The 15,310-nt window shown below is 38.6% G+C and overlaps 1 protein-coding gene across 2 annotated transcripts; it reads left to right on the top strand.

Annotated features, from left to right (window-relative positions):
• The first annotated feature begins 652 nt into the window (after window positions 1-652).
• Window positions 653-14,831, top strand: Ube2t (ubiquitin conjugating enzyme E2 T). Of its 2 annotated transcripts, none has more exons than XM_063239781.1 (7): window positions 653-953; window positions 10,858-11,030; window positions 11,725-11,794; window positions 13,163-13,268; window positions 13,352-13,450; window positions 13,595-13,678; window positions 14,465-14,831. In XM_063239781.1, the coding sequence occupies exons 2-7, from the start codon at window positions 10,922-10,924 to the stop codon at window positions 14,612-14,614; spliced, it is 618 nt and encodes a 205-aa protein (XP_063095851.1). In that variant the 5' UTR covers window positions 653-953; window positions 10,858-10,921; the 3' UTR covers window positions 14,615-14,831. The 2 variants fall into 2 exon arrangements, with proteins under 2 accessions (XP_063095851.1, XP_003474881.1); XM_003474833.3 differs by having other exon boundaries at window positions 658-1,087.
• Window positions 14,832-15,310: the final 479 nt, after the last annotated feature.

Consider the following 15,310-nt stretch of genomic DNA (forward strand, 5'->3'; position numbering starts at 1 on the left):
GAGAAGTTGGGGTTGGCTTAGCTATCAATAGCTCTTCCTGTTAAGAAAGTATCACACTTCTAGAGTTGGAAGACAGTCTAAAAATCATGTATTCTAAGGCTGGCCATGTGGCTGGGGGCGGGGGGGGGGGGCGAAAGCACACTTAACGTGTGTGACCCTAGGTTAAATCTGAGCACCAGGTTAAAAACAGAAAGAAAGAAAGGAAAAGGACTTCTATTCCAGTCTTTCACCCAATGTAAGGATCTGCTTTACCTTCTCCCCAATAATTACTCCCTAACCTCCACCTGAACACAACCAGGGGGGCAGAAATTCGATCTATCCACTTTGTTCTTCGGAGTCCTAATAGATAAAATGCTTTATTGAGCTAAATTTTAACTTTAAGCTTTCTTTCTTTCTTTTTTTCTTAAGAGACAGGCTCTATGTAGCTCAGGCTGACTTCAAACACGATGGATCACAAGCGTGCGCCACCACGCCCGGTTTAACTTTTAACTTCCGTTTGTTTTAGATGTGTTTTTCTAAATAGTGACGTGTTCCATGTGAACAATGTTTTAAATAAGAGGATTAGCTGTCAACTACTCGGCCTCAAATTACTCCACTGTTCCTGCTCCTCCCTCCACTCTGACAAACAGGACTGCCTCAATAACTGAGGTCGCACAGATCGCGCAGCCCAGGATCGCCCAGCTCACGCCAGACCGTGTGTCCATGACAATACTTGAGGACGTCTCCGCAGCTAGAAGCCCAGAGCTGGGATCAGTGTGGCGGCGCCCAAAGCGCGCGCTCCGAATTGAACGGAAGTAGGGTCAGAGGACTAGCCAATAATTGGGTACGCTCCTCTCCCGAGGATTGCAGCGGACCAATCACAATCCTTGCGACGCAAGAGGCGGAGCCACGTCAACGGTCTGTAATTTCGCGGGTTCGTAACTCGTTCACTGTTGTGGGGTAAGGTCGTGCAGGTGAGATTTCCCGTTTCCCACCTGAGAAAACGGACCCCAGAGGCGGTCACAGTGGGTCTTGAGGGAAGACGTCCTGTTTCTACGTATGATTGGCGTTTTCCTCTTCTCTGAGAGGAGAGTCCGAAAACCTGCCGGTAAGCGGAGGCTTACACAGTTTTTTCGTAAAGGGTTTGTGGGAACTCTCCCGCAGAGCAGGGGAGATCCGTCGAATGGACGCCCACTTTAGTCGCTGCGGAGTGTATCTTGGTTGTTATTGCACCACAACTCACGTCTTGGTCATTAACTACTAATTTAGTAAACTTCCTACAGATTTGGATACAAAGTGGGTTTTTGTTGTTTTTGAGACTGGGCTTGTAGTCGTCCTGCCTCAGCTTTCCAGAGCGCCGGAATTACAGGCGTGACACCCCCCCCCCTCCCATGCCGGCTACAAAATACCTTTTAAAAACTTGGAACCTGGGGCTGGGGATTTAGCTCAGCGGCATAAGCGCCTGCCTTGCAAGCAGGCAGTCGTGAGTTCGATCCCTGGTACCGATAAAAAGGAAAAAGACAAAAAAAAAAAAAAACTTGGAACCTGCCACGCACAGCCCTTCTTAATGAGATAAATTACAACGCAGGCTGCAAACTGACGTGAAAGAGAAAGAAGGTGATATTTGAAAGTTGTAGAATTGGGATGCTTAACCGCAGAGAGGGAAGAAGTTGTAATCTGATGTGTGCGTATAGAGGTTGTGCCTATAGAGGTGTGATAAAGAATGAAACTTGTGCGAATATAGGTCAGTGTAGCTAAAGCATACGTTTGTCGCAAGTAGTTACTGAATATAAGGCTGAAAACATGGGTTGGAGCTAGACTGGAAAGAACCTTTATGCCCTGAAAATCTACAGTAATTGATGATTTTTTAAACAGCCAATAGTAGCAGGTACCATTTTCTATTAAACTAGTGAGACTGGAGTCGGATTGCTTTTTCAAGAGCAATTGCCTCATTCTTGGTCTGTTCTAGTTCCATTACCATCCATTTTCACTGTTCTCATTTTATGGAAGGTACAGCTTATGCCCGTGGGCAGTTTTAATTGATTGCCAGCATCTGCCTATGGAGAAAGTTGTAAGGATATAAGGTTAATTATCAAGTAACTTGCTCCAAGGTGATGGTCAAAAGGGGGCTGAGTGTATAGCTCCGTGTTAGAGCATGTGCTTAGTAATGTCAGAGGCCTTGGCTTCCATGCCTAGCGCCATAGAAAAGGTAGCTAAGAAATTTGGAAATTTATTGTTTAAAGGAGATCACAAGTTCAAGACCAGCCTGTGCAATTTAATAAAACCCTGTCTAAAAATAAAAAAGAACTCGATACGGAGGTCAGCACTCCCTGGGTACAATCCACAAGGAAAAAAAAAAAAAACAACCAAAGGACTAAAATTAATCTTTGCATGAGGCTGCAGGAGAATGTCCTTACCCATCCAATACACGAATTCAATTTCCTTTGAATGTATTTTTATGGTTAAAATAGATGTATCAAAACTGATAGTGATCTAACTGTGACTTTTACAAATTCATTGGCTTCTGGATAATTGAAGAGTTTGTGTGTAGGCTGACATAAATTAGTATATCTAAGCCCCATAGAATCTAGTTTTACTGCTGAGAACTAGATCCCAAAATCATGCCTAGACCAAGTGTTCATGTGAGGTCTTGCTTTAAAAGATTACTTATTTATAACATCTCCACTTGATCTATCACCATTTGCTCAAAAACATTAAGCCAGGTACTGCTCACCTCATCAAAAAAAAGAAATAGAAACTCACGTCAAAAATCTGTCTGATGTAAGAAGAGATGAGTTATTAATTGTGTGTTTGTACATATAGTACCGTGGATCTTTTGACTTTTTCCCCCTGTGGTACTAGAGATTGAACTCAGGACCTTATATCCCCAACCCTTTTTTCATTTTGAGACAAGGTGTCATTAGGGGAAGTCACTCAGGCAGGGCTCAACTTGCAGTCATCCTATCTTAGTCTTCCAGGTGTGTGCCACCACTTCCTGCAATCTTTGACATTTAATAGAACTCCACTGGAGATCTTTTTGGATCTCAAAATTTATTATAGTATTTACTTTTCCTTAAAATAAAATACAATTTATAAATATGTAACTCATTCAAATCCTTAGTGTTGCTGTAATTGCAAATTTTGAAGTCATTAGGATGGGTGCTAAATTAAAATCTATTTTTACTAAAGTGCTTTTTTAAAAAAAAATTAACAATTATTCATGAATAGTTTTTGTACTGATGGGAGTATTCCTATCAGTTTTTGCTATATCTGTAGAAAGTATATGTGGTCTTATTTTCACATCAACATTCAAGTTTCATGTTTGAATATTTAGTATATCCTAAGCTTCTATCTTCTGCTTATTGACTTTTTTTTAAAAATTTTACTTACTGCACATTTCCATTTCTGTAGCATTGATTAGCTTTTTACTCAGGATAAGCTTTTAGTGTGTTTATTGAGATTGGCATGCAATAAGCTGCACAGATTTAAGGTGTATAATTTGATAGATTTTAACTTTAGTATGTGTTTGTGAAAATATTGCCACATTGAGATAGTAAGTTTATTGTCTCCAAAAGTTTTATGACTTGTTGAGCACCTCTTAATCATCAAGTTTGGTTTTCATCAGCTTTGTGACCTTCTTGACTACTTACTCTTTTTAATGGTGGTATATGTTAGTTTCTTTTTTCTCTTTAAAATTACAAAAAAAGATTTGATAATACAATGGTAATTAGAAGGCAATGTAACATGGTCTTACATATTTACAATTGAAAAGTCAAAATATGATAAATTTATGTATCCCATCCCCAAATAGATTCAACATTAACATTATAACCTTATTTTGGAAAAGAAAAACTTTAAGTAGGATGGAAATAATAATAAAAGATAGTAGAAATCATTGAAATAGAAAATAAATTTTGAACAGAGAGACATGACAAAATGTTCTGTGATACATACATGGCAAAATTGCACAAAGGGAAAGAGGGAGCACAGGTAAACATTGTTAGTATTGAAAATGGAAAGGTATGGTGGCACTTGGGAGACTGAGGCAAGAGGATTTTAATTTTGAGGCCATCCTGGGCAAAGTAACTGTTACGGTGTTTGACACAGTTGAGAGAAGAAGACAGAGATTAAAGCCTTTATTGTTGGCAGGGGAGGGTTGCTGGAAATTGCTAGGCCCTCAAAGCAGACAAAGCTGTGGGGTTGGGATGGGGTAGAGACTACGTGAGGGGACAGGTCATCTTGTTGGGAGAGGACTGGAGGACTTTTTGGCGTCAAGGGTGGGGACTACCTGAGTGGACGGTGTCAGGATGGGGATTGGAGGACCTGTGGCGTGTACGCAAAAGGGAGACAGAAAGTTTATTGTTTGGGACCAGAAGACAAGCATGGCTGTTAGTGTAGGACAGATATGCTGTTGTTTTAGAGGTCAACACCATGTTGGGCAGGTGCCGTACTGAGCCTGACAGAGTCTCGTAAAGCAGAACCCATCAGTAACAAAAGGTTAGAAGAAAGAGAAATGGAAAGCATAACCATGTAAGATACTACAAAGATAGAAAAGATAACTTTTTACAAGTAAATTTAAAACAAATAAATTTAGCGCTTAGGGAAACTGAGTCAGGGAAAATCACAGGTGTGAATCCCACCAGGTCAACTTAGTCCCTGTTTCAAAAGTTTAAAAATCATCTGAGCAAGATGGCCCGTACCTGTAATCTTAGTGCTGGAAAGGCTGAGGCAAGAGAATTGCCAGGAGTTTGAGGCAGCATGAACTATGTAGTGAGTTCAAGGGCAGGCTGAACTACATAGTGAGCCTTTGTCTTGGAAAAAAAGAAAGAAAACTTTAAAAAACAAAAGATCTGGTGATGTGCTACTGTAGCTCGATGGTATCGGGCCCCAGAGTTTGATCTATAGCACCACAAAAAACTGAAGTTAATTTGTAGAAAATTTTAACTTGACAAAATTAAAATTCAAGAATAAAACTTGAATGATGCTTTAACATTTTTTTAAAAATGGAATTTGTAGCTTCAATGTTTCTCAAGCATTAACCCCAAGATCAGATGGAGTTCTGCCAAAAAAAACCTTGAAACAAAATATCTCTCAGACTGTTTGGCTATCTGTAAAAGGAGACAACACTCCCTAACTCATTTGAAGACTAATAACATAATCTTAACACCTGATAAAGACAAAATTAGTGTTAGAAGCTTCTCCTTCAGGTTAGAAATCAGACAAGAATACCAGATATCTGATCTTCTATTCAACATTATACTAGAAGTTATCACCTGGAGAAAACACAGGTGATAGAGAAGACAGAGATTAGAAGGGGAGAAAGAAAGTGATTAAATGTAGACTGTATGATTGGCTATTAGAATTACTATCCCACTTCCTGTCCCCAAATAGATTTAACATTAGCATTGTAAGGTTTTAATTAAAAATCAATTCTATTGTAGCTGGACATAGACATATTATAAGAAGGCTGATGTAAGAAGATTACAAATTTGAGGCCAGCCTGGCACCTTAGAGTACCTCAACAGTTTAATGATACTTACATACAACAGTAAGAAATGTGTAGAAAATTGAGTTTTAAAAATACACAGTAGGTGGAGGATTGCACTTAGGACCTTTGCACTGAGTCGCATATCTAGCCTTCCCCCTTTTTATTCTTTTGAGTCAAATCCTCACTAAATTGCCCATGCTGGGCTTGAATTTATGATTCTCCTGCCTCAGTCTCCCTGGAGTGCTGGTATTACAGGTGTGTATCACCACATCTGCTTAAAAATATAAAGTATTTATGAGTAAATCTTACAGACATCAAGTGAAGCTTTATACAGAAAATTATAAAACCTTTGAAAAGCATAAAAAAGAAGAAAGATGTGTCATGTTCATATGAATATCTTAGAACTTGATTTTTTTTTTTTTTTTTTTTTTTTTTGAGACAGGGTCTCACTATGTGGTTCAGGCTCACTTGTAGCCCAGGCTGGTCTCGAACTTGCAATGATCTTCCTGCCTCAGCCTCCTGAGTGCTGGGATTACAGGAGTACACCATCATGCCTGGCCAGAACTCAGTACTATAAAGACATTGTTTCTTCTCCACTTAATCTGTGAGAGTAGTGTGTGTATGCCTATAGTTATACACCCTTCTGAATTGTTTCTAAGATTTATTTGAATGATCAAAAGCCCAAGAGTAAAGATTCCTAAAACATAAGAACAGTGTTGATAAGCTACAGTCAAATGTCTGTTATACATCTTAAACACCATAAATACAATTTTTGTCAGTTATACCTCAGTAAAGCTAATGACCAGTAGTAATTTTTTTTTTTTTTTTTTGCGGTATTGGGGATCGAACTCACAACCTCAAGCTTGCCAGGCAGGTGCTTAAACTGTTGAGCTAAATCCCCAGCCCAACCAGTGGTAATTGAAACAGTAGGATACTGACTGAAAGATAATCCAATTGACCAGTAAAACAAATTCAACAGTCCCAAAACAAAACACACATGTATGTAGATTCTTAACTTATGGTAATATCAGAGAAAGGATGGACTTTTTAATAAATGATACTAGGAACACATTTTAAAGTAGACTTGCACCTCATTACACAAAAATCAATTTCTACTGAATTAAAGATGTAAGTATGAAAAATAAAGTTATTTTTTAAAAACACCCTTTAAATTTGGAGTGCAGAAAAAAAATTAAAGTTAATATTAAGAGTGTCCTCATCAAATGCCACCATGAATAAAAGTGCAAAGATAAGCCACAGATATTTGTAATACATATCAAAGTAGTGATATCCCTTAGATAGTTATTAGAGGAAAAACTAGAGCAAGAAGGGTATTGAGTAGCTAGCTACACGTGGGTTTTATTTTAGAGAGAGACTTTGAGCATATTTGAATGTTAATGACTAAGAAACAAAGATTAAAAATAAGAGGCTGGGGATTTAGCTCAGCGGCATAAGCACCTGCCTTGCAAGCAGGTGGTCGTGAGTTCGATCCCTGCTACTGATAAAAAGTTAAAGTTAAAAAAAAAAAAGAGCAAAGGTTAAAAATAGTGGAGAACAATGAACTAGTTGAAAGAGTAGTTTTTCATTTGGAAAGCTAAGGAATCTACAACACATTAGAAAACTTCAGAAAAGTATTAGCTTGTAAATATCTCAAGAGTATTGACCATCTCTCCTTGCTCTCCCAAAGCATATATAAAATCACTAATTGTTAGGGTTTATGTCTGGATGTCTCCCCAAAGCCACACGTGTTCAGAGGGTCAGGCTTCTAGAGTTTGTGGTTGATTCACAGTCCGATGTTAGGATTATAGATGTGAGTGCTACACGTATTCTAGAGTGTAGGCTATAAGGGACAGAAAGTCTTCTCACACTTCTCCCTCTTTTGCTTTTGTTGTCTTCTGTCTGCAATGAACTATTGTTCCTCTGCTACACCACCCTGCCTAGGAGCAAGCTGATTATGGACTGAAACCTCCATAAACTGAGCTAAACAAACCTTTCCTTCCTTCACTTTGGACATGAGGTATTTTGTCTCAGCAATGAGAGAAAATTAACACAGAATTTAGTACCAGAGAAGTGGGGTAGTTGCTGTGATTGTACCTGACCACATGGTTCAAGAGGAATAGCTTATAGGAAGAGTTTAGAAAGGTTCAGAGATGTTGCCTGAAAGAGTAGAGCTGGAACACCTTAGGCTGTTCTGTGTGGGAGAATCTGGTCAGAGTTCAAAAGACTGATAGAAATTCTGTGAGTAAAGAGCACACTGAGAAGGTTTCTGTGGGGAAGAAGGACTACATTTGGTTGTTGGAGTCCAAATGATGTGTGTCATGGCTTGGCAAAAAGTTTGTCTGCATTTCGCTCATGTCCAGAGACTTTCATGAGACTAAGATTAAGGGTGGCAGACTAATCTGGCAAGAGAAATTTCAAGGCAGTCGAATGTTGAGGCCTGGCTATTGTTGGGGGGCATTTAGCCAGATTTATATTGCAAATCAAGAGCAAAGAGCCCAGCAAGATGATATAAAATGTTGTGTTTGGCTAGAAGGAAAGCTGCAGTAAAGCTAGGGACTACAAAGATAGAGCAGAGGAGATCCTGATTGTTAAGAAGGAACAGGAGAATATAAGATAGTCTGGTGGCATCATGAGAAGCAATAGGTTTCCACCCTTTGCAGCCTTAGAACTAAAAAAGTGTAAGTTCTGCTTTGAAGAAAAAGCTACAAAGCACCATGTTCCAGAATGGTGACAGCCACATTGTTCCAGAATGACAGTAGTGGCCACACCAGGTTCCAGAGTGGCAGCAGCATACAAAACTTGTTCATCAGAATCAGTTTCAGGGTGCTTAGTGATTTAGGCACTCAACCTCTATAGCCAAGAGAGAAGAATGCCTGGCTACTGCTCCAGCGGCAGCAGACCTTAGCAGCATCCACATGATGCTGGTTTCTAGGCACATGCAGAATGCAAGAGTTCTGAAATTAAAAAGGCTTCCACCCAGATTTCAGAAGAAGGCCTGGGAGGCCAGGCAGTGTACCCCTGAGAGGGCAGTGTGAGAAGCTGTGAGGGCAAAACCAAAGGCACAGTAGAGACCCCAGAAGTTTAAGAAGCCAGGAACATGGATCATATGAGGAAACCTGCAAAGAAGGAGCAAAGCAGGCCCAAGAGAGAGGCCATGGGAGCTACAGCCACCAGAAGTACCGCAGAGGCACAGGCATGCAAAACTCTGGAGCTCACAACTTGTCACAGATGGCTTTGGATGTTCCATATGGAACGAAAGCACTTCATATTTGCCCTGCTGGATTTGGGGCTTGCTTTGGTCCTGTTCTTTTGTATTCCCCTATTTGTAACTTTTGGAAGGAAATGTTTAGTTTTGCCATTGTATGCTGCAAGCATGTGGGGGACCACCCAGATAACTCCTTGAAAAGAAGAGCAACTATCTCCATTTCGGATAAACTTGGCCCTGTCTCCATGTATTGATACATACAGAGTTAGCTAGGCTATTTCTTTGTCCTTTCAGTTAGCTTTAAGCAGTGTAACTTGGGTGATTGAGGAGCTGATGTTTAATCTGTGAAGCTAAGTGACATGTCAGTGTTACCCCACCCAGTGACTACCCAAATATGTGGTTGAGCTGAGTGTTACCCACCCAGTGACTACCCAAATATATGGTTGAGCTGAGTGGCATGGAGAGCCATCCTCCATGCTGTCAGCTGGGACTGACCCTCAGGCAAGAGGCTATGACTTCTCACAGTAAAAATAATTGTACATTAGAACAAAAGTGCTGACCCCAAATTATTGGATGTTACCTCACTTGTGTTATGTAGATTACACTCTCTACATTTCTTGCCCTATGCATATCGCAGAGGTGAACTCAGACCTCCTACCTAGCCCAGCTCACAGTAGTCACGGCAGTCACATGTTTCCTGCCACTCTCACTGTCACTCATCCCTGAGCCACTCCCCTCATAGAGAATAAAACCCAGATTGGACCCTGGATGTGGCCTTTGTTCTGGTGAACCACCATCTTGGCTGGACTTAGGATCCCTTGGCTCTCCATACATCTTACCTTAGGTTGCATTGAAAGTGGTAGATTGGAATTAACTCACTAGACTTCCAGTAACAACTTTTTAACATTACAAATACAAACCTTCCTGGACTGCAATGAGGATGTGAAAAGGATCTCTATTGAAGCATTCAATTTTCTTTTTCTTTGTATAGGGACTCATAGCTAAGAGTTTGCCTTACATTTTGGAGGAGACTTGGGACCTGGACTTTTCAGCAGTGCTGAAACTGTTAGGATTTTGGCACCTCTTAGAAATGAACTGAAGTCTGTTGCATAAAAGATGTGCATGAGTCTTTGGGGGCCCAGGAGTGGAATGTTATGATTTGTTTCTGAATGTCCCCCCAAAGCCTCATGGTGAAGGAGGCAGGCTTCTAGAGTTTGTTATTGATTCATGGTCCAATGCTGGGATTATGGGTGTGATTGCTACAACCACCTAGGGTAGGTGACCTGCATACAATATAAGGGACAGAAAGAGTCTTCTCACATTCCTCCTACTTTTGCTCTTGCTGCTTTTGCTGTCTTCTGCCACCATGTTGCCCTCTACCATGAGCCACCATGCCTTGAAACCAGATGAGTATGGGCTGAAACCTTCACAAACTGTGAGCTAAATAAATCTTTCCTTACTTAACTTTGGGTGTCAGGTATTTTATCTCAGCAGCGAGAGAAAAGTAGCCAACACACTAACATAGCTAATTTAAGTCAAGTGCCTTACCATGCTAGGGTTGCTGAGAGTACATTGGTGAGCAAAATCAGACCCAGGTCCTGACCTTATTCAATGGGCTGTAGTTGTGGTTTTTGGTGCTAGGGAACAATGCACATGTCCTCACACATGCTTTACTTTTTTTTTTTTTTTGTCTTTTTGAGACAGGGTCTCCTATGCAGTTCAGACTAGCTGTGAGCTCATTTTGTAGCCCAGGCTGGTCTTGAACTCACAATAATCCTCCTGCCTCAGCCTCCCGAGTGCTGGGATTACAGACGTGAGACACCACGCCCAGCCCATGCTTTACTTTTTAATTCTTTTTTGTTTGTTTGTTTCTTGCTATGTAGTGTAGGCTGGCCTTGAACTCACTATGTAGCCCAGGATGATCTCAAATTTTCACTGACCCTTCTGCCTCAACCTCCCAAGTGCTGGGATTGTAGGTGTGCATCACTGTGCCTAGTTTCTTTATGTAATTCTTTATGTCAAAAATTAACTTGCTTGAGTAGATAAATAGTTCACAAGAAGGAAACAGAAAAAACTTAAATCTCTCTTGTCAGAACCGAAATTAATAAGAAGAGTTGTTTTTTACTACATAAAAGCCATGTACTGAAAATTCCTCAGTTGTTCTTTCATCTTTTTTTCCCCCTAGTCCATCTTAAGCAGCCCTTGGTGTGGAGTGGTAAACTTTGTATATTCCTCTTTACTTGAGAGTCATGCAGAGAGCTTCACGTCTGAAGAGAGAGCTGCAAATGTTAGCTACAGAGCCACCTCCAGGAATCACATGCTGGCAAGAAAAGGACCAGATGGATGACCTGCGAGCTCGTAAGTGTCATGTCATGACAATATGAGAGTCATGACCCTATTAAAAGATCGCATTAAAATTCAAAGATTTGTATATTTTTCTAAAGTAGGGAACAGATGTAAGGTCAACATGCTCTACCATCTTTTTTCCTTAATTTGTATTAATAAGAAGTTTACTTGATTTTTTTTTTTTACTTTTTATTTTACTTTTGATGACTTATAATCAAGATTGGGTATCAGCTTAGCAGTACTATTTATATCAGATGGCCATCTGAAGTATCTATGAAATCAGGTAGAAGCATAACTGATTAGAATACCACAGTCCAAACAAATCTGTAAGTTTTATTTGGTCTTTGCAAGTTCTGTTTTATTTGATTTTTTAAAAATACTCATTTATTTATTTTGGTTTCTTTGAGACAGGGTCTCATTATGTATCCCGGGCTGGCCTCAAATCCATGATCCTCTTGTTTAAATCTCCCAAGAGCTAGAATTATAAGCATGAGCCACCACCCTCAGCACAACTCCTATTTTAGGTCTTTTGTATGTCCTTTGACACCATCAACCTTTAGGATATATCAGCATTATAGTGTGGTACATAAGACTTATTAAACCCCTGAGAAGAATTATTGTTATAAACCTAGTTTCTTGTAATTCAGATCATCTGATTCCCTTTTAACTGTTCCTTGCTTTTTTTTTTTTTTTTTTTTCTTTTAAGAAATACTAGGTGGAGCCAGCACACCTTATGAGAAAGGTGTTTTCAAACTAGAAGTTATCATTCCTGAGAGGTTAGTGGGAATTAAATTCTTGACCTACATGGAAAATCCTAGTCATCAGCAGACAAAACAATGTGGTACATGAGGATTAAATGTAGGGGTTAAAGGACCTGAATGTTAATCCTGTTTCTTACCATGATTTAATTTGGCAAATTATTCTCTCTGAAGTTCAGTTTCCTTCTTTAAAATAATGGACCATATCACAACTCAGCTTTCCCCTTCTCCCTTAAATTGTGGTGATATATATATGCCAAATAGAGAATATATGTATAACAAATCTCTGTTTTAGCCTTTTTTTGGAGCCTTTTTTTTTTAGCCTTTTTTTGAATCTTGTTGAGTAGCCAGTGCTAGCTGGCCTCGATGTTACAATCCTTCCTCAGTCTCCCAAGTACTAACATTACAGGCATGTACCACCATGCCTGCATTTTAGCCACTTTAAAATGTACATTTCACATTGTTGTATAGCCATCACTTCATCTATCTCTAGAACTCTTCCATTTTCCCAACTATACCTTCATAGCCAATAAATAGGAACTCCTCATTGTCTCTGCGCCCATGCCTTGGCAGCCACCATTCTATTTTCCATCTCAATGTTAAGGCCCCTCAAGTATCCTTTAAGGCTCAAATCATTAAGTTGTAATTTTGTGCAGAAAGAGCAAGGAATGAAATGAATATCTAACTGCTGAACCATACCTGTTTACCATGTCAGATCCTGGCCAGACTTGTTAAAATCTTGAGAGATTAGCTTAATAGTCATGTTTTACATCTGTCTAAAAATAGACTTAGGATTTCCCAAAGTTTGTGTCTCACTAGGAAACATAATAACTAAATATAATGCATAAATATTAATTGGATCCTGTTTTGAGATATCCAACTATAAAAACATTGGAGGATAATTAAAGAAATCAAAATAGTAAGTTATATTGGGAAATTACTTTAAAAGTTTTCAATAGAGGCTGGGGATTTAGCTCAGTGGCATAAGTGCTTGCCTTGCAAGCAGGCAGTCGTGAGTTCAATCCCTGGTACCAATAAAAAATAAAAAGTTTTTCAGTGATATATAGTACTATAATTATATAGCATGTCCTTATTGTTACATGTTAAATGCTTGTTTTAGAAAGCAAAATGTCTTAAATCCAGTCAGTAGATATTTTTTCATACTATTTTTCATACTGAACAGTTCAACTTTTCTGATCATTTGTAAATTTTTATAATAAAAATTCGGGAAGAAAAAATCTGCCTCCCAAATACTGTCTTCCTTATGTTTTTCTAATACATATATATTAATGATTGGGAATATTTATATGTGTATTTAAATGTATTTAAAATATACTAAGAAACAGTATTACAGTAATAGTAATGCTGTGTTGTGTACATCCAAAGGTACCCATTTGAGCCTCCACAGATCCGATTTCTGACTCCAATCTATCATCCAAATATTGATTCTGCTGGAAGGATTTGTCTAGATGTTCTTAAATTGCCACCAAAAGTGAGTAGCAGTTAAAGGATTGACTCTGGCATTGTTTTCTTCATCTATACAATCACAGTCTCACGTTCTTACTCTGTGTATAGGGTGCCTGGAGACCAGCCCTGAACATCGCAACTGTGTTGACTTCTATTCAGCTGCTCATGGCAGAACCCAACCCTGATGACCCATTGATGGCTGACATTGTAAGTAGCCCCCTTTCTACTGCAGCGCACAGGCCACTTTCTTTGTGCCTCTAACATTGTGTGTGTGAGGATAGTGGTATCAGCAGAGCTTAGCACTGGACATCATTTTTTCCCCATTAACTCTTTTCTTTGATGTCATCTCAGTCCTCAGAATTTAAATATAATAAGCCAGTCTTCCTCAAGAATGCCAGGCAGTGGACAGAGAAGCATGCAAGACAAAAACAGATGGTATGATATTTGCTACTATTATAAGTTCATTCATTTTGTGTGTGTCTACTATATATATATATGTATATATACATCCACACGCAACACACACACATATATATTGCTTATTAGATTTGCCAGATTTGTGCCGTATCCTTGAATGGCTACCTTGATCTTTTTCTCCTATTGCAACTTTCTAATAATTCAGCAAAATAGCCTTAAATAGTTCAGCCTCAGTAAATTTTTCCTAACAATTGTCATCTGTTTACAACACTAGAGGGCAGGCCACATCTAGCGTAATATTTTTCATTTCTTAGGTATAGCAGAGATAGAGGAAAGATGGTCACATTCTTTTTTCCTAGATTGTCTTGTTTAACAGTGAGAATGACTTATATTTATAGGGACTTATCGCAGAAATAGGAAGGGGTTGTTGGTAGAAGGGGAGAATTTGTGTTTCTTATGAATTATACATAGAAGAAGGGAGAAAGAAAACTTCCCCAATTTAAGTTGATAAAGTGTCCTTATTTAACAAAATGCAAATTTCAGGAACATGGAAATTAGTCTTCTGGTTCTTGCTGAGTTATAGCATTCTTCAGATTGAGTTAAGTAGCTGTTATGTGTTACTTGTTTTAAAAAGGAGTAATTCAAACAGACAAAAAATTGAAGATGCTTTTAGAGAAAATATGTACTCATTGTAATGTATAAATCATAACAAAAGAAGTATCTGGAAATAACATTATAGAGCTTTATCTTTTCAGTGGCATTTGCATGAACCTTGTTACATTTTACCCTATCTTTTCTTTTTAGGCTGATGAGGAAGAAGTACTTAATAATTTATCAGAGGCCAGTAACTCTGAAAGAGACAACTCAACACAAAAAAGGAAGGCTAGGAAGCTAGGAGGCATAGAGAAGAAGTTTTGCCCTAATGTTCAAAGAGTTTGTCCTGACCCATCTTAGTTAATACATTCTTTACAAGGTGGTCTGATTTGCTTACCTTTTTTGAATGTTTTTCTTTGTTTTTAGTGACATTATAATTTTTGTATTCTATAAAGGACTTTGTGTATTTATGTATTCTACTCTACAGTGATTTTGATTATAGTTTGTTTTATTTACCGTGTACATATGTATTTTGAAGTCTTTTAAACCTGAAGAATAAATAATCATTTAATGTTGAGTATGAGTATTTGTTTATCCTAAATGTGTGTCTGGGAGTGAACTGGCCAAAGTGCTATATACTCAGGATGTTAAAATATTTGGAACTGCTCTTTATTTTGCCAGCTTACCACCATCACTAGGAACACTGAATGTTTGGTGTAGATGTAAAATAGCTACTAGAAATAATTCAGTTTTTTCTAGGTTTTCAGGGAGTCCAGCATTTTAGAAGCCTTAAAACGCTATAAAGCAATGTGCCCTTTCTTTAATGTTTAATTTTTTTTTGCAGCTTTCACCGTTTGTGACTTATATAGCTGGCCAAATTTCTGTGGTGTAACTTTCATTTGCAGTAGATACTTAATAATATGTACCGATACTTAATAATATGTGCCTACTATGTGCCAGGTATCATTGTTTGACAATGTAATGGTGAGAAAATCAGACACAGAATTAATCAAGTAATCATGCAAATTTAAGTAGAGATTGTTATGATCCCTCTTA

This window comes from Cavia porcellus, unplaced genomic scaffold, assembly GCF_034190915.1.
Source record: "Cavia porcellus strain 051 isolate PalLab524CR breed Dunkin Hartley unplaced genomic scaffold, mCavPor4.1 scaffold_29, whole genome shotgun sequence".
NCBI lineage: Eukaryota > Metazoa > Chordata > Mammalia > Rodentia > Caviidae > Cavia > Cavia porcellus.

Coding starts and splice junctions, on each gene's coding strand:
- Ube2t (XM_063239781.1), top strand. CDS start 10,922: ATGCAGAGAGCTTCACGTCTGAAGAGAGAGCTGCAAATGTTAGCTACA. Junction 11,031..11,724: donor GATGGATGACCTGCGAGCTC/GTAAGTGTCATG, acceptor TTTTCTTTTAAG/AAATACTAGGTGGAGCCAGC. Junction 11,795..13,162: donor GAAGTTATCATTCCTGAGAG/GTTAGTGGGAAT, acceptor GTACATCCAAAG/GTACCCATTTGAGCCTCCAC.